Source organism: Urocitellus parryii, chromosome 6, assembly GCF_045843805.1.
Source record: "Urocitellus parryii isolate mUroPar1 chromosome 6, mUroPar1.hap1, whole genome shotgun sequence".
NCBI lineage: Eukaryota > Metazoa > Chordata > Mammalia > Rodentia > Sciuridae > Urocitellus > Urocitellus parryii.
This window is the reverse complement of record NC_135536.1, coordinates 64,684,038-64,702,738: the sequence shown is the minus strand read 5'-3', so window position 1 is coordinate 64,702,738 and position 18,701 is coordinate 64,684,038. Positions and strand designations below refer to the sequence as shown.

The 18,701-nt window shown below is 40.4% G+C and overlaps 1 protein-coding gene across 1 annotated transcript; it reads right to left on the bottom strand.

Annotated features, from left to right (window-relative positions):
* Positions 1-452: 452 nt before the first annotated feature.
* On the bottom strand, positions 453-17,202 carry Rdh11 (retinol dehydrogenase 11). The gene is made up of 7 exons (XM_026385152.2): positions 17,101-17,202; positions 14,941-15,059; positions 14,280-14,435; positions 12,621-12,725; positions 11,863-12,072; positions 8,452-8,641; positions 453-1,939 (listed from the first exon to the last, which is right to left on the bottom strand). Exons 1-7 carry the CDS (start codon positions 17,166-17,168, stop codon positions 1,837-1,839), a joined length of 951 nt encoding a protein of 316 aa, XP_026240937.1. The 5' UTR covers positions 17,169-17,202; the 3' UTR covers positions 453-1,836.
* Positions 17,203-18,701: the final 1,499 nt, after the last annotated feature.

Sequence of the window (18,701 nt, the reverse complement as noted above, 5' to 3'; positions counted from 1 at the left end):
ATTAGATTTGAGTTCACTGACCATTGCTTTAAACAAATAAATTAGTTGAGCTCTTAACATGCACTGTGCAGAGAGATGATACAGTCTCTGGTTGTGAGCAGCAGTGTAGTGTTAAGTCCTATAACACTGTGTTACAGAAATAAAAGGCTGGTACAGAGAGAAAATTCTGGGGATGATCAAGGATTTCAGAAAAAGTGACCTTTGGTCAACGTCATAAAGTTAAGTAGGAAGTGAGTGAATGGTCAAATTATCAACAACACAAATTAATGGCATGTGAACTGAGATTGTACTGTAGTTAGATTCTGGGACAAATTTATCTTTTATAATGAAAAATGATTGCATAATTATAATAGGTGCTTTCTTCTTTTGACTCTTGAAACTTTTAATTCTTACACTTTTATTCTGATTAAAAACATGATAAATAATCAAAAAGAATTTTTGTCATTGACAGTTCCACATAAATTAGTATTGAGTTATTCTGTACTATTACCAAGTTTTCCAATGTTCCTAGAAATGACCATTTCTAAATATATAGTTTAATGGTCAAAACAGTCCAATAAAAGATTTATCATTTTTATAAATATATGAGAAGTGAAGGATGTGGTCTTATAACTTCTCCTTACTAAAGTTAATATATAGTTTTCAGTCCAGGAAAGTCACAAACTCTCTTAGAATCACATACTCCAATGAAGTGATGGGAACATTACCAATTCCTCAGACTTCTTTGGCAACATTACTTTTGATAAAAGTTCTCCAAATAAAATATAGAATTTTAGGAACTTTTTTTTTTTAACTTGTCCCTATACCCACCTGCTTCTTATTGGCTGGTTACCAACATATACAGTCTGCTTCTCTTTGCAGCTGTACTCATTTATATAAACAAATGAATGACACTGGTTTGTTCCATCTCTGATCATATCCTTACATTAGTATCTGCTTTGATGCCACTGTTTCTTTGTGGCTGTTGTAAATTTTGTGAAAATACTCCCAACTGCATAAATACACAAGAAGACACAAAAAAGATAACATAATGACAATGACCGAAAACACTTCCCTTTCCTTTTCTAGTTTCAAGGCATAAAAAGGAGGCCTCCATGGGACTGGAGTCAGTACAGCCAAGTGGCCTGTTGTTTAATAATGCTATTTTCATTACCCTCTTACTGGTTTGAGACATGGTAGGAAAATGACATGTTGATTTTTTAAAAATTTCTGCTCTCCCCCAAATACCACAAACTTCTTAGAAAAGGAAGTTCTTCTGTGGTTTGGACTTGGGTAAATATCTTAACAGCAGTGGCTTTAGGTTGTAAGAAATAAGGCCGCGCCATAATCCAGATTCAGTGAAGGATTTCCTGAAAGAATCCCAGTGTTGGTGCAATGAAGCCCTGCTTTTGAGTCAAGCCACCGTGACTCGTGGGATTCAGCTGAGGTTGCAGTGTGCCTCCCTTGAAGTAAAGGTTGGTTGATTGGGAGAAATTACAGTGTGAACAAAGAAGGTAGACTATTCCGTATTTCCAAACATCAACCTTCCAGAGCTTAGATTCTGTTAAGTAGGAGTAGGTTTCAGAAGGAAAATATGAGCTGTGCAGGTCTTATGAGGTTATCTTATCCAATGATATTGCTAGAAACTGGTAGTAACAAGAACAAAGTAAGTCTGGACAAATGCAAGGTATTAACATGAGTCTGGCAGTGTACTGGAATTTAACTGGATACCACGTAGGCTAGGCCAGAAGGTTTGTCTTTTTGTGCTTCAGGTTTTGGCCACCTTGAAGGAGAAACATTTTGTCAGGAGCATTGTATCTTCAGCTGCAGTCTTCTTTGGGGTCCAACTACCACCAGTCAATCCATTGGGAGTCCCAGCAGGTCACAGCTGACATCCCATAGTCTTCTTGCTATTGTCTCATTACGAGCCTGGGCAGAGACCCATGCCACATGGCAGTCACTGGGAAGGAAAGAGAGAGGCTTGAAGCAAAGGGTTAAGAATGGAATCTGCTCTCTGCCTGGGATAAAGAATAGGATAGAAAAAGAACCCAGGGATCACATGTCCTTCAGGACAGGGCCACAGTTGGTCCTATTCTCTGAGAAAATATGAATGCCAGTTAGATCTTCTTATTAGTCACTCTGATCAGATTGTTTCATTAGGTCTTTATGTCTTCTTTTCTTTGTATATATTTAACTCTAATATCAGTGCCTGTCTGACACCTGTGTATGTCTACCTTCTTCAAATAAGACCATAAGGGCCATCCTTCAAGGCCCTGGACATTGTTACAAAGCTGAGATCCTGCTGCTTACACTGGTCACAGATGCTTGGAATAGTAAAAGAATATTTCTTATTCCTGAACTATCTGCAGTTATAATTGTTTTAAAACTCATATGACAAATACAGCCAGCTTCATAAACAACAAAGGAAGGAAAAGGTGACAGCAAAAAAGAAATGGTAACAAGGTGCCAGGTGTGTCTTAGTCCTTTGTATGTTGCTATAGACTGGTTAACCAGACTGTTTAACTTATATATGAACTGAAATTTAATGGCTCATGATTATGGGGACTGGGAAGATGAACTTGAAGGGACTGGCATCTGGTGAGGGCCTTCTGGTTGTATCATGACAAGGCAAAAGGCACCAGGTGGTTCAGGGCCCCAGTTCATCCTTTTCTAAGGAACTCTCTACCACTCCTGCAATAATGGTATTTAATCTTTCTTGACCTAATCACCTTTGAAAGGCTGCTGTGTTGGTAACTAAGTTTCTTTTCTTTTTTTGGAACTGGGAATTGAACCCAGGGGCACTTATCCACTAATCCATATCCCCATCCCTTTTTATTTTTTATTTTGAGACAGGGTCTTGCTAAGTTGCTTGGAGCCTCAATAAATTGCTGAAGCTGGCCTTGAATTTGTGATCCTCCTGCCTCAGCCTCCCAAGCCACTGGGATTATAGGCATGGCTTCTAAGCAAATTCTGAAGGTAAAAGTAGAGTTGCCAACTCTGAATTAACAACATGAAGCAAATTCCTAACATATGTTCATTAACACATGCTACTTGGTGTGGGCCGTGGACAAGCAGCAGGAATATCATCCTGGAGCTTGTCAGAAATAACAGTTCTCTGGTCCTATTTCAGACATATTGAATCAGAATTTCTCAGGTTGAGGCCTAGGAATCTGTTTTCAACTAGTTCTTAAGATGATCCTTATAACTAGCTAATGCTTGAGAAACATCACTTAAAATATCTTCACATGTACAGATCACTTAAAAACATATTCAAGTATGGTAGTATATGTCTATAATCCCAGCTACCCGAGAGGCTGAGGCCAGAGCATTACAGGCTTGAGGCCAGCTTGGTCAACTGAATGAGACCCTGTCTCAAAAATTTAAAAAAGGGTTGGGATATATAGAAATGCTTGCCTAGCAAGCATGAGACCTTGGGTTCAATCCCCAGTACCACACACACAAAAGGAAAAAAACCCACAAAACATCACATTTATAAAACAAGAATTATAAGTGTAGTATATCTACTTAAGAAAACTTACAGTATGACCAGCACAACCTGACTTTTGTGAGTGGAAACATCTAGCCTCTGTAAGCATCTTCCTCTGCCCTGTGTCTTATACCCTTCTTAAGATCATAGTGAAGAGCAAATGATACAGTGGACACAAAGATACCTTGTAAATTATGATGTGCTATAAAAATTATTTAAATACTATAGTGTGAGCTATTTAAGTGTGGTTATTTTATCAACATGGTTGAAGTGCTGATAATCCCCCCAAAATTTGTTAAGAATAAATATAGTAAAAGATTGGCTAAAGGGCTGGGGATGTGGCTCAAGCGGTAGCGCGCTCTCCTGGTACGCGTGCGACCCGGGTTCGATCCTCAGCACCACATACCAACAAAGATGTTGTGTCCGCCGAGAACTAAAAAATAAATATTAAAAATTCTAAAAAAAAAAAAAAAAAAAAAAAAGATTGGCTAAAAAAAAAAAATTACTACAAAGTTACAATAATCAAGATAATGTGGTACCTGCATAAGGACAGACAGATAAATGAATATAACAAAATTAAATGTGTAGAAATAAACCCCTACCTTTATGGTCAATTGACTTCCAAAAAGGTTCCTGTTATGGATTGAATTTTTTTTTTTTTTTTTACCAGGGATTGAACCCAGGGCACTCTACCACTGAGCCATATCCCCATCCCTTTTTTGTATTTTATTTAGAGAGAGAGTCTCACTGAGTTGCTTAGGGCCTTGCTAAGTTGCTGAGGTTGGCTTTGAACTTGCAATTCTCCTGCCTCAGCCTCTGGAGCCTCTGGGTTTATGGGTGTGTACCACTATACCCAGCCTAGGGATTGAATTTTGTCTCTCCGAAATCCATACATTGAAACCCTAACCCCCAATGTGACTGTACTTGTAGATGGGGCCTTTAAGGAGATAATTTAGGTTAAATGAGGCTAGAAGTAGGGCCCTAATCCAATAGGACTAGTGTCCTTAGAAGAAGAGACTCTAGGAATGTTTGTGCACAGAGGAAAGGCCCTATGAGGACACAGAGAGAGCAGCCATTCCAAAGTCCTGAAGAAAGGTCTCATCAGAAACCAACCCTGCCAGACCTTTATCTTGGACAAGATCTTGTCTCCAGAACTGTAAAAAAAATAAATGTTTAAGGCATCCAATCTGTGCTACAGGCACCCAGTCTCTAGTTTTAGGACCTCCTGTGGGATGCCTAAGTCCCTTACATAAAATGGTATCATATTTGCATAATAGCCTACACACGTCTCTTATAAGATACTTACAATACCTAATGTAAATGTTATGTAAATAAGTTGTTACACTATATTGTTTAAGGAATAATGTCAAGAAACAAACTCTGTATGAGTTCAGTACAGACACACTCTTCCCCTCTACTAGTTGAATCCACAGATGGAGAACCATGGATATTCAGGGCTGACTATATTCTGTACTGGCAGTCTGAGCAGACTAACAAAGCTACCAATATAATTCAATGGGGAAAGAACAGTCTTTCCAACAAATGTTGCTTGGACTGCTGGATATCTACATGAGAAGGAATGAAATTAGGCCTCTAATTCCTAACACATACAAAAAATAACTCAACATGGATCACAGACCTAAATGTAATGCTAAAACTATAAAACTGTGTAAAGAAAACATAGCAGAGTAGCAAATCTGTGAACTTGGGTGAGGCAGTGGTTTCTAGGATATGACACCAAAAGCCCAAGTGACAAAAGAAAAATGTAGATAAATTGGACTTTATCAAAATTAAAAATTTGGGTACTTCCAAGGATACTATTAAGAAAATGATTGCTGGGCGTGGTGGTACACACCTGTAATCCCAGTGGCTCAGGAGTCTGAGGCAGGAAGATCATGAGTTCAAAGCCAGCCTCAGCAAAAGTGAGGCAATAAGCAAATCAGTGAGACACTGTCTATATACAAAACAGGGCTGAGGATGTGATCAGTGGTTGAGTGCCCCTAAGTTCACTACCCAGTACCACACACACACACACACACACAAAAAAAAAAAAAAGGTGAAAAGACAACCCACAACCCACAGAGTGAAAGAATACTTTTAAATCTTTTATGTGATAAAGGACTTGTATTTAGACTATAAAGAACTCTTGCAACTGAACAATGAAAAGACAATAATTTAACTTAAAAATGGGCAAAGGATTCAAATCATACACTTCTCCAATGTACATACATAAAAGTACAATAAAGTACAGGAAAAATATTTCATATCATTAGCAGGAAAATGATAATGACAAGATATTCACTATGATGGCTAAAATCAAAAGGAGAGACAATAGCATGTATTGTTTGGGATATGGAGAAACTGGAACCTTCATACATGACCAGTGGGAATGTAAAAGGATGGTCACACTTTGGAAAAGTCTGGCAACTCTTCAACAGTTAAACAGAGTTGGAGTAGAGAGAGAAAAGGGGAGGGGAGGGGAGGGGAGGGGAGGGGGTACAGTAGAGAATAGGACAGACAGCAGAATACATCAGACACTAGAAAGGCAATAAGTCAATCAATGGAAGGGAAACTGATGTGATACAGCAATCTGTATACGGGGTAAAAGCGGGAGTTCATAATCCACGTGAATCAACCGTGTAATATGATGTATTAAGAACTATGTAATGTTATGAACGACCAATAAAAAAAAAAAAAAAAAAAAAAAAAACAGAGTTACCAGATGCCCCAAAATCCCACTTCTATATATCCAAGAGTAATGCCAATACAAAAGTTTCTATAAGGATGTTCACAACAGTAGTATTCAAATAGTAAAAAAATTTGGAAACCTAAATGTCCACTGACTGATGAAAGGATAAATAAACTATGGTATATCCATATAATTAAATATTATTAAGCAATAAAAAGGAAATAAGAGGGGCTGGGGTTGTAGTTCCATAGAAGAGTGCTCACCTCGCACGTGTGAGGCAGTGGGTTTTATCCTTAGCACCACATATAAATAAATAAATAAAATAAGGGTATTGTGTCCATCTACACCTAAAAAAATTATTAAAAAAAGAACTAAGAACTGATACGTTTTGGTATAGATAAACCTTGAAAACATTATGCTAATTGAAAGTCACAAATACCACATTTTATCATTCCATTTTTGTGAAATGTCCATTATAGGCAAAACATTACAGACAGAAAGATTAGTAGAAATAGGCAGAGAGAACAGCCAGTGCAAAGTTCCAATCAAAACAGACTTTTACATTGCTTTCTAAATAGTATTCTACTTGGCTGCTGTTGAATCTTCAAAATGAAGTAAAATTAAGAATCCATAGACTGGGTTGGCTTTGAACCTGTGATCCTCCTGCCTCAGCCTCCCAAGCCGCTGGGATTACAAGTGTGTACCACGTCCGGCCTCCACCCACTCTTAGAAAATCATTCCAGTGTGCAAAACTATTTTCTTGAACTTCAGACCCATACTTTCAACTCTCTGCTACACATTTCTATTTGTATGTCTTGTAATACACACTCAACATATACAGAGCAAGATTTACTACACTAGGGAAAACTGTCATTCTGACTAAATATCCATTCCATCTTCTTTTGGTAACTTCCTTCTATCCAATGCTTCCTCCCTGGAGACTATATAGTGAGCAACCAAAACTAAAAGACTTCACCCTGGCGCAGTGCTCCAGCAGGGTGGCTGGCCATTTTGACTGTTCTAAGCAACTCTTCAGTCTTCCCTTTGAATCTAGGGGCACCTCCAGCTCTAATATTATAGAAAATTTCCTTCCTGCTTAACTTTGGCCAGAGTTCATGTCCACTGCTTTGGAATTCAAGAACCTTAAGTCATACACTATTTTTCCATGCCTACTATCTGGGTTAATGTCATCATCAACCTCCTAGACACTCAGGCTTGAAACCCAGGCTACCAAATCTTCCTCCTCCCTCTCTCCCTCCCTCTCTCACTCATCCAGTGGTAAAATTCTATCTCTTCAAGGGCCTCTGGCATGCAACTATCCTTTTAATTGTCAATACCCTAAATCAGGGACTCTACCTCTCACTGAGTTACTTATTCATTAAACAAATATTTTTCTAAAACATAGACTAGATTCTGTCTGTCTCTAAGGAAATAACTTCTGTGGTTCTTCTGTAAGTCTGTCACTATAGGCTTTCATCATCTAATTACCTTTCTTTCCAATCTAAATATAATTTATAGCCCCTTCTCCAAAATATCAGGTTACTTTAACATTGTCATGAAGATAAATAAAATGTTACAAATCTTATGTGATGTCTGGGATTTTTCTTCAAAATAATATGGGAGAAGAATGAGCTGGGGTTGTGACTCGGAGTGGAGCACTTGCTTAGCATGTGTGAGGCACTGGGTTTGATCCTCAGTACCACATAAAAATAAACAAATAAAATAAAAAGGTATTGTGTCCATCTACAACTAAAAGACATTAAAATAATAATAATAATAATAGTAATATGGGAGAAGAAAATATGGAAAGGTGTGAAGGACAGAGAAGGATTATCCTGGTTTAATGACAGTTGAAACTGGATGATGAGTATATGTGAGTTCAATATGCTAATTGTTCTACTGCTATGTATGTTCAAAAGCCTCTACAATGAACTTTTTAAACTTTTACTCATTCAAGAAGGGAATCTTTCAATTCTAAAGACAATGAAAAAAAACAGATTAAAGTTCTTTTTAATGTGAGAAATATAGAACTAAAGAGTCCAAAAAGGAATAAATAAAACTTGACTAACATAACAAAAGATAGGATGAAAAGAAATAGAAAGCATAATTATCAGAGTAAGAGAAAAAAAAATCAAACTTAGGTATCACAAAAAATGTGAATGGGTCACATAAAAGATAAAAACTCTAGATATATTTGACAAAATACTTTTTTAAAAAGGCTACGACATACCAGACAAATTCTGATAATTTCCTTTGAGAAATAAAATCTCATCTTCAAAAACAGACATATGCATACCTGAAATGATTCCCACTTAGAATCTCAAGACCTTCTGTTAAGGCACAGTACAGGCTGGTCTGGGCTCCCTGCTGAGGAGTCTTGAAGAAGAAGGAGAAAAGCCACCACATCCACCTCATGAAAGATGAGTGCCGAACCAATTCTGATTTGACTGTGCCGGGATGTACAGAATATGTGGTAACGCCAGAGCCTGTAGGGGGTGCCACGTAAAGAGACGACAGGACTCGATTTTACCAAAAAGGATGGGAAGAATCTTGTGATCCCACAAGTGAATCCCCTGCCATGGTAACATCACAGGCACTATTCACAGTTAATTTACACATCCATTTCACAGATTAAGAAGTTAGGGCTCTGAGAGGTCATTAACTGTTTCATTGTAGCAGAACCAAGACTTGGCTTCTTAGGAACACTTTACATTGTTGACCCCCTGTTTTTTTAAGTCCTTTTTTTTTTTTTTTTAACTGGCTTCTATGACCCCATACCTCTTCTGGTCTCTTAACCCTTCTTCTGGCTGCTTCATCTCAGTTTCCTAGGCAGCCTTATCATCATTTTCTATCTAAATGTTATGTCTTGGAATTCTCACGGCTCACTAGACTTACACTTTGCATCTACAGCCCAAACTTTTCCTTTGGATTATAGAGTAACTATGAGAAGTGGTGAAGTGCATGGACTTTGTAGCAGTGAGAATGCCCCATTTCAACTCCCAGCTCCATTCATTGGCTGTGTAACCTGAGACAAGCTCCTGTTTTTGTGACTCACTTTCTCATCTCTAAAATGGGGCTAATCATGATACCTACACCTCACAGGATTTGTCTGAGGAGTAGATAATTTCACATATGTAAAGAGCTGAGAATAGTCCCTGGAATATGGAAATGCTAAATAACACTTCTGCACATGTTATTTCAGGTCCCTGATCCTGTCTGGAAATCTTGAGACCAAAAATGTTTTAAATTTCTTCTTATTTTAGCAGGATAATATGAGACATATACCTATCCTGCCTATTATCTAATCTCCCTAGCATAGTTGAGGTTTTGCTACCAAATAAGTTTTGGTGTCAAGTTTGAGAAGAGTTGTGGATTTTGCAACTTGAGATAAAGTACTCATTATTTCCAACTGCCTACTCCACAATCTTCCCTAGATAACCTACCACAATGCAGATTCAGAGGTCTAAAACTGACTTCCACTTTTAAGTCCAAACCTGGTTGCTGCCATGTCCCCTAAATACCTAAATAGGCTTCTAGGAGCAGCACTTGATGATCCCCCACTTCACCATGCATAATCATCAACAAGCTCTGTGGTTTCTACATCCTAAATATCTCTCAGGAGTGTCTTCTACATTCCATCTCCACCACCCTAGTCCAGGCTTGCTGCACCTACTCCTGCTCATTTCTAAAAGGCCTTAATTTCAAAGGTTTTTCTACTGCTCTTAGAATGAACACTAAAATCCTTACTATGGCCTCTATCAACCTTTCAGTTTTAGCTCAATCCTCTGTTCAAACCAAGTTCTTTTTTTTTTTTTTCTTTTAAAGAGAGAGTGAGAGGAGAGAGAGAGAGAGAGAGAGAGAGAGAGAGAGAGAGAGAATTTTTAATATTTATTTTTTAGTTCTCGGCGGACACAACATCTTTGTTGGTATGTGGTGCTGAGGATCGAACCCGGGCCGCACGCATGCCAGGCGAGCGCGCTACCGCTTGAGCCACATCCCCAGCCCTCAAACCAAGTTCTAACCAGTCTTCTCTGTTTCTCAAACAAAGCTCATACTTTATACATCTTCTTCTTTCTGGCTGGAATGTTCCTCAGCCTCCTCACCCCCCTGCACCTATGACCCATTTAATTTTTAATCATTCTTTGGGGCTCAGACTGCAATTTGTTCCTCAGAGAATCTTTCTTAAACCCTTAGATTGAATAAGGTCCTTGCCAGCCCAATCCATTATTAAGTCCTTGCACTTGACCTTTATAACATTACCATAATTAAAATTAAATAGCAGCAACAAAAAAGGAAACAACCTATATGTTTTAAGAAAATGGATAAATAAGCAAAGGTACAGCTATATTAAATATAATGCAGCCAACAAATGAATGGGAGTAAATATGTACCACATGGAAGAATTGCCAAGATACCATGTTAGAAATGTAGTTCCTTGTGTATGACATGCATATGTAAATGCACAGGGGGACGACTGGAAATCAGCACAACAAGCTGCTGACAGCATCACTTGAAGGGAAAAAATTGGAAGGGGGCTAAAAGAATAAATAAAGAAGGTTTTCATCTTTAATTCTGTATACTATCACATACTATTTGAACTTTTTATAGCAAAAATTACCTCATGTATTACTAAACGATTTTACGTGGAACAAATGTACAAGCATTTGCTAATCATCTCTCTCTCCCATTAGATGTCAAACAAATAGAGTCTTGTCCACCACCTCATCTCTATTCCCCTAAATCAGGCATGGAATACATATCTGCGGAATGGTTGGATGAATCAATCTGTCACATGGGGGTTCTTGCTCTTCAACACAGCTATTTTCTACCTAAAAAACCAGGAAAACTGTCAGGTTTACTCCCTAGTATACTCTGCTTTTACTGGATTCTCACTGTGGACCCATCTCTACACCTCCAGGCTGCCTTAGCTTCCTGACCTACTCTTTGGATAGTTCTTACTGCTCAGTTATCCTCATCTATCCTGAGTTAATAAAGGATACATGCCCTGGGTACAGACTGGGCATATGGATTGAGCTGCCTATCAGCTTCCTTCTTCTCATCTTGTGGCTGGCCATGAGGTATAAGGATCCCATTCTAAAGTGGGGATCTTGTGCTTAATTCCTCGAGTCTGAATTCTGCCTCTCTCTTCTCCTACATATTGCCCTTTTAGATTTTGATTTCCTTTATCTTTGTTGGAAATCCAGAGTTGATCATGCTAAGAACTTTTGTTTACTTGTGACTATCAAACAAACTATTTGTTTACTTCACTATCCCTCTTATAGTGTTGACCCTTTGGTGTTAGGAAGATGCCCCTCCAGAATCCCAGTAAATGTTTAATTCTAATGGCTGTATCTAGTGTCAATTCAGTTCCCTTCCTGCTACTCAGTCTCACTAACAGTAAAAAATCTCGACTTGCTCATGAGCCTGAATTATGACAACCATCTGTGGAGCAGTCTTATTGTACACATGAGGAAATAAGTTTTGAAAAGTTAAGTAACTTGCTTCAGCTCACACAGTAAGTTGTGGAGCCTTCAGAATCAAAGTAAGAATCTCCCTGTCCCCAGCTAGCCACCTCCAATATTCATTTAGAGTCAGGGAAGCAGGTCTTGAGGGCAGGTGACAGGCTCTGGAAAACAGTTTTCATTCTTGTGGCATTTAGCTATCTCCCATTGACTTATGTTTCCATAATCATTTTTCCCAAACCCACCTTTCAGCCTCCTGGCCAGTTCCTGGGTGAAAAGAATGTTGGCTAACTTGCTGTGACAGTAGGCTAGACCTGAATTGTAGAATTTCTCGCCCTGTAGGTTATGGAAGTGGATCCTTCCCAGGTGATGTGCCAAGGAAGACACATTTACTACCCTTGATGGGGCTGATTCCTTCAGTCTCTCTAGCAGCAGATGGGTCAGAAGGAAGTGACCTGTTGAGAAAAAACTAGGATTAACAGAGTTCAGTGCCAGTATGAGGTAAGAGGAATGGAGGTAAGCAGGGCTCAGCTATGGGGGCAGAGAATTCAGGAATAAGGCCTTTCACCTCAACTTTACACTGTCAACTACACAACAAGTCCAGTGAGGGTTTAGGGAAATGGAAACAGCCAGGTAGGTCTGACAAGTGCCTATGAAGTCCTGTCTTGTTCCAGTGGTGGTTAACATCACTCTTTAAGAGCAGGTAGCCTCTATCTGATGCCAGCCACAGGGATCACTTCTAAGAAGCAACACAGTCCCCAATCCTATTGGGCTGTTGGAAAATGCCCTCAAGGTAAACCAAATCTGGATGGCAGATTAAAACGTAGGCAGAATCTGAGGCAGGCCTCAGTTTCAGGCTGGTCTAAACTATTCATAACTCTTACCTGGTCTATTATGGCCCTGAGCATCAATCATACCACAAAGAAGGCTCAATCTGACTTCTAAATTTTCCAAGGAGAACTTTAGATTTCTTCCGGTTTTATGATAAGACCAGATTTCCTACCCAAGTGGTTGACTCCCATGTGCATCTCGAAGCCATCTGCTGTCTTAGAGTAGGGACACATCATCACTCCTGCATTGTTGATCAAAATGTGGAGGTGCTTTTCCTCTGCAAGAAAGAGAAAATGGAGCATGAATGTGGCCAGCCATAGCTGTTACATCTTTGACACCTGCCTCAAAACCCAGGCTTTGAAAGTGGGGGTGCAGGACTTCAATCTTCCCTCCATTTCCCCTTCGCTGCATTGTTTTTTCATTGTAAGAACTTAGTTGAATCATACATATTTCTACAACATGGAAAAATACCATCTGATATCACTGAATGGCTTTCCCAATATTTCCAGTTCAGGAGCTGCTTACTCATTGCTTTTGAAAGTATTCTATCCATCTCTCCCAATACAAAGACTTCCCAAGCTGAATGGGAAGATCCCAAAGCAAGAGAAAAAAGGTTGTTCTATATGCACCCTTGCTTCTGGAATTCAGGTCCCAAAAGAAACTTGCCACCTCTCTTTAGTGGTCCATTTCCTCATGTGGTTTAAATTCATAGCAGTGGAAGGTATTTCCTCTGGGAGACCTAGATCCCTGGGCAATGAAAAGGGATATCTGTAGAGTAAGCTTGGATTTGTTTGTTTTCTTTTCTTTTTTTTTTTTTAAAGAGAGAGTGAGAGAGGAGAGAGAGAGAGAGAGTTTTTAATATTTGTTTATTTTTTATTTTTTTAGTTCTCGGCGGACACAACATCTTTGTTGGTATGTGGTGCTGAGGATCGAACCCGGGCCGCACGCATGCCAGGTGAGCGCGCTACCGCTTGAGCCACATCCCCAGCCCTGTTTGTTTGTTTTCAATACTGGGAATTGAACCTAGGGCCTCATACATGCTAGGCAATGCTCTACCACTGAGCCACATCCCAAGCCCTTTTAAAATTTTTATTTTCAGACAGGTTCTCTCTAAATTGTGCAGGCTGGCTTCAAACTTGTGATCTTCCTGCTTCAGTCTCCAGAGTAGCTGAGATTATAGGTGTGTAATACCATACCTGGCACCTATTATAGGTTTTTATGTTAATGTCTCAGCTCGAGAGTCTGGCACCAAAAAACATTTCTTGTAATTAAAAAATAAAGATCCTACACCATTTGGTGGTATGACTCAGATCCCACAGACAAGACAAGTTTGGGGTTTTAGTTTCTTGCAGATGACTATTCATCCATATCCTGAAGAGATGAAAAGGCTCTTCGTCATGTCCCTGAGCTGGTAGTCAAGGTGTTATAGTTTTTCTAACTCCTTTACCATGGACCATATGGCCCTTTGTGAATCTCAACCTTATCTATGGTGTTCCACCCCTCAAAAACCTGAGGTCTCATCTCCTGTCCCTGTTAGAGTGTTTAAACCCTAGACCTTAAAAAGCCCCAACCAAGTATTGATACTCCCATAAGATTCTGGCCTTGGCTCATGCTCGCTGTTATGGTTGCCTTTTTGTTTCTGCCTCCTAGGATGTTCCCCAGACATAAATCACATCCCAATGATCACATGATTTCAGTTATGTATGGAAAGTTTGGGGCTATATTTTATCCACTATTTCTATGTATTAGAGGAAAAGGGATCTTTCCCTTTTAGCTAAGTCTGCTATGTTGATCGTAAGACCCACAACATAGTTTCTGGTTCCACACTTACGTGCTAAGAAGTCCTTAGCAAAGGCTCGAATAGACTTTGTATCAGACAGGTCCAGTTTCCGTGCCAACACCTCCTGGTTCCCTGTCATGTCTTGGATCTCTCTGGCCACCAATTCCCCCTTTTGCATATCCCGGCAAGCTAAATACACACGGGCTCCTATCAAACGACATATGAAAAAAACTGTCAGTTGTTTTTTGATTGGGTGTTATAGATTAATACTGACATTAATGTTGTGTTATTAATGTTGTTCTCTCCTTTTTTTTTAAAGAGAGAGAGAGAGAATCATTTAATATTTATTTTTTAGTTTTCAGCGGACACAACATCTTTGTATGTGGTGCTGAGGACCGAACCTGGGCCGCACGCATGCCAGGCGAGCCGGCTACCGCTTGAGCCACATCCCCAGCCCCGCTCTCCTGTTTTTAGATTAAAATTTTTATCCCTAATTCACAACAGAGGTATTCAAATCAATTCAAGAAAGAAAAACAGATAATATCTATTAAATGCCCATTACAAGTAGAATATCACACTAGGTTCAGATGAGCAAATCAGTAGGTGCTTAGAGTATTCTTGAATTCTAGGACCATGAAGAAATAAGGAAAATGACCCACTGTGAGAGAGAAAACTACAGTAGCAGTAGGGAATGAAGAGCAGATGAACTTGCCTCTTTGAGCCAGCTCTTTAGCTGTCTCCTTTCCAATGCCTGTATTGGCTCCAGTGACTATAGCTACCTTCCCAGGAAGCTGGACAGTAGATGTGCACACTCCACTAGACAGCATTTTCCTGTAGACAAAGGAGGAGAGTTTATCAGTCCTTCATTATCTCATCCCTGCAGAGGATTCCTCAACTCCCAATGTCTTCAAATCCCAAGGCTGAGGTTTGCTTTAGGTTCTTCCACTAATGTCCTTTTACAAGTTTAAGAAAAATTGGTGGAAAGAAAACAATCTGTCCTTGCACAAGGGAAAAAGCTGTTCCCTGCAGCACAAGAACTAGATGAAGGTTTGATTAGCCAAGCACCTGACTACAGTTTGAGCTCCCCAGGAAGTACTTTTGGCTTAGAAAATCACAAGACCCAGTCAAGAAGAGGAAAGAACTTGTCTCTGCATGTCACTCTGCCCACAACTGACATATTTAGTCTTAAGAAATGATTAATCAATTGGAAGAGTTAAAATTATGAAAGCTTAGAAATCTAGAACAAATCAAGAAAAAGGCCACAATCACATACATTTACACATATGAAAATAAGACAGGGGTCGGGGATGTAGCTCAGTGATATGTACTTAGCACGAGTGAAATCATGGATTCAAATCCTATGAACGTGCACACACACACACACACATACACACACAGTGTTAAATAAGTACAAAGGAGAGTGGGGTTTCAAGTCTTGGTTTGTCTAATTACAGTCCTTGCTCCTAAGTACTACACTATACTGCCTTTCCAAATGAACAAATGCACAAATTCATTTTGGCAGTCCTTAGATTCTTCTTTTCTCTCCTTTACAATCTTGGGACTAAAATAATCAGATGATGAGGAGGTGCATTTTTAAAGAGCATTTCAGCTTTTTTTCATTGAACTTGGAACTGCAAATTACTCCTAGCCACCAAAGCTACCTGCTTAGTGCAAACAGGCTGAAAAGGAGGTGAACTAATTCATGGTGCCCACCAGCTGATATCCTACTGCTTAAAGAACATGTCCCCAGCTCTGTTTCCCACACTCTTTCTGCTTGAGCTCCAATAATGACAAATGTTGGGGGCTGCACTTAGCTCCTTCCTCTCCTTAAATAGCAGAAATGAAAAAGAAAATCAACTATAAAATTCCAGCTCTGGCCTGGCTCCCATGACCTAGCTAGGCTGGAGATAAAGCCTGAAGAATATTCTTTATAAGAAAAATATCACTTCACTTAGATATTTTTCTAAGAAAGATATTCCCAGTGAAAAATATCATTAGGAACTATTTCCCAGTTATGGTTCAAGTTTTCATTGAGTAGAATCTGGCACAGCTTCCGTTTCTACTGCAACTATGATCACGCCTCCTGGGGAAGGAGTGTGTCTCTTCAGTCACTGGACCATCGTCACTACGGGTGACTCAACTCAGAACCAATCAGCGATTGTGCAGCCCGCTGCTGATTCTCTGGGGAACCGCGCCAGCCTCAGGCTGATCTGTCACCTGGTCAAAAGACCGTCCCCCGCACTTTTCTTGTCCTCCCCCTCAACACCCCTAACCGTCCCCCATGCTCTTGCTTCGAAGGCAGGGTAGGGTGCATAATCACTCTTTCCATTTCTCTCCTTTACAGCCCCTCAAGAAAGCACGAATCTAATAGTAACGAGAGAGCATGCAACGGGGCCATAAAGCAAAAGGTGCAATCGTTCTTTGTTCCTCAAAGGCTGGAAGCAAGAAGATAGATAGCGCTGGGGCAAGGCGTGGGAGTTAAAGGAGGAAACAGAGCTGGGGGCCACATTCCGTTCTAGGGTTTGAAATCCGCCAAGCAGCCTTGCGCTCAGGGATCCCTGAAGGCGGAGGCAGGGGGGTGCCAGACGAATAGGGGGGATCGGAGAAGCAAAGCAGGATGCTCAGAATGGTTCACGACCGCCTGTGGTGTCGGATCTTACCCTACCAACATCCAAGACACCTGGACCTGGCCTGCAACCCACTGAACTCCGGCTCTAGGCCATCTTGGGGACCCCAGCACCATCACCACCACCACCACCACCACCACGGGGAGTTTTCCTTGGTCCTTCTTTTTGAAGAAAAGAGCTTCAGTGAGAATTCGGGTCCCCTCGTGAAGACTTTGCAAGAGAAGGCAATACATAATTGCACAAACCTGATTTGGGGCGCAGTCACGTACAGGAGAAAGGGGAGAAGGAAGAGCAGGAACAGGAGTACAACCATCTCTGCCGGCGCAGCTGCAGCGGAGCAAGATGCCCCAGGGCTGCTGAAGTACTATGGCTTCTCTTCCTAGACACGCCCTATTACAATCACAACCATCCCCAAAGCAAGCCCGCTGGGAAATGTAGTCCAAGGCTTGTGAGCTGAAGGGCTGTCTAAGGAAGCTGCTTCCAGCCTCAGAAATCTGCCAGATGCATGACAGATCTGCAACTGTCTAGGGACTCTGAGACATTCCAACCAGTTCTCCTAAAGCCCTCTGACCACCAGCAATTCTTGTGAAATTTCCCCAGTTCTATATCTCCCGGAGCCCAAGTCCAGTCCCCGCCTCCACCCCACATCGTGGTTGGCAGTTACCTCATTGTTTTGGCTGGAGAACAGGCACTGGTGTCCCACAGGTATTTTAAGGCCCTTTACACAAGAGAGGAACCGTTGGAGTTTGACAGTTGGTGAGGTGGGTGCAGTGCGAACCCTTGCAGGGATTCCTTATTCCAGTAGAGGGAAAGCAACTATTGGTCCTTTAAGACATTTCCTAGAGAATCTCTTTATTGTCTATTTTGAATTATGATGGTAACTATTATAATTTTCCTAGTGTTCGAGTATTAATAATAAAATGTAGTTTTCCTGATAACGTGTCACTTATGTATTATCTCCCAAGATAGCAGTAAATTTTTCAGATTGACACAGTTGATTTTACCAGTTTATGAAAGTATTTAATCATGTCTTAAATTAAAGGTATGCATGTTAGACCAGGACGCAAGAAAAGACCACTGACTCCAATTAAAATCAAATTAAAGCAAGCTTATTATTTCGACCGGCCGGGCTGCCTTTCCCTCCCAAAACAGCGGGAACAAGACAGCCCCGAGGCTTCTTTGTGGCCCAGTTTTATAGCCCAAAAAGTTACACAAGGGGGGGTTACAGATAACAACACTCTGAGGAGCATAACACAAGTTTACATTTTTGCTGGCCCCGGCATCAGAATTTATGGAGATCTTAGAGACTCAGAGAGGGTCATTGTCCGGCCAGGGAAGGCCAGAATTTATGAGGCGTCACTAAGGTTTAGGAAAGGGTTGTTATCTGGTCAGGGAAAACCAGACCTGGGTGAGTTCAGGGCACGGGCAGGCATTCCAATCAGCTTTACAACATCAACTAATGGCCAGGCCATACAGACATCCTGATATTTTTACAGAAAACAGAAATGAATCCTTCATAACTTGTGACAAGCTGGCTTCTAATCTAATGAGATAACTAGGCTAGGTATATCATGCATATCTTCTCTGGGAACAGGCAAGCTCCCTGCTTAATTATTTCTTTCTTTGTGGCGCGCTTTAACACTGAACTACATCCCCAAGCCTTTTTGTTTTTTATTTTGAGACAGGGCCTCGCTAAATTGCTAGGGCCTCGTTAAATTGCTGAGGATGGCTTTGATCTCTTGATCCTCTGGCCTCAGTCTCCCGAGCAGCTGGCATTACAGGTGCGTGCCACCCAGCCGGCTACATTTTTTTGTTTTGTTTTTATTCATTCACTAATTCATTTGAC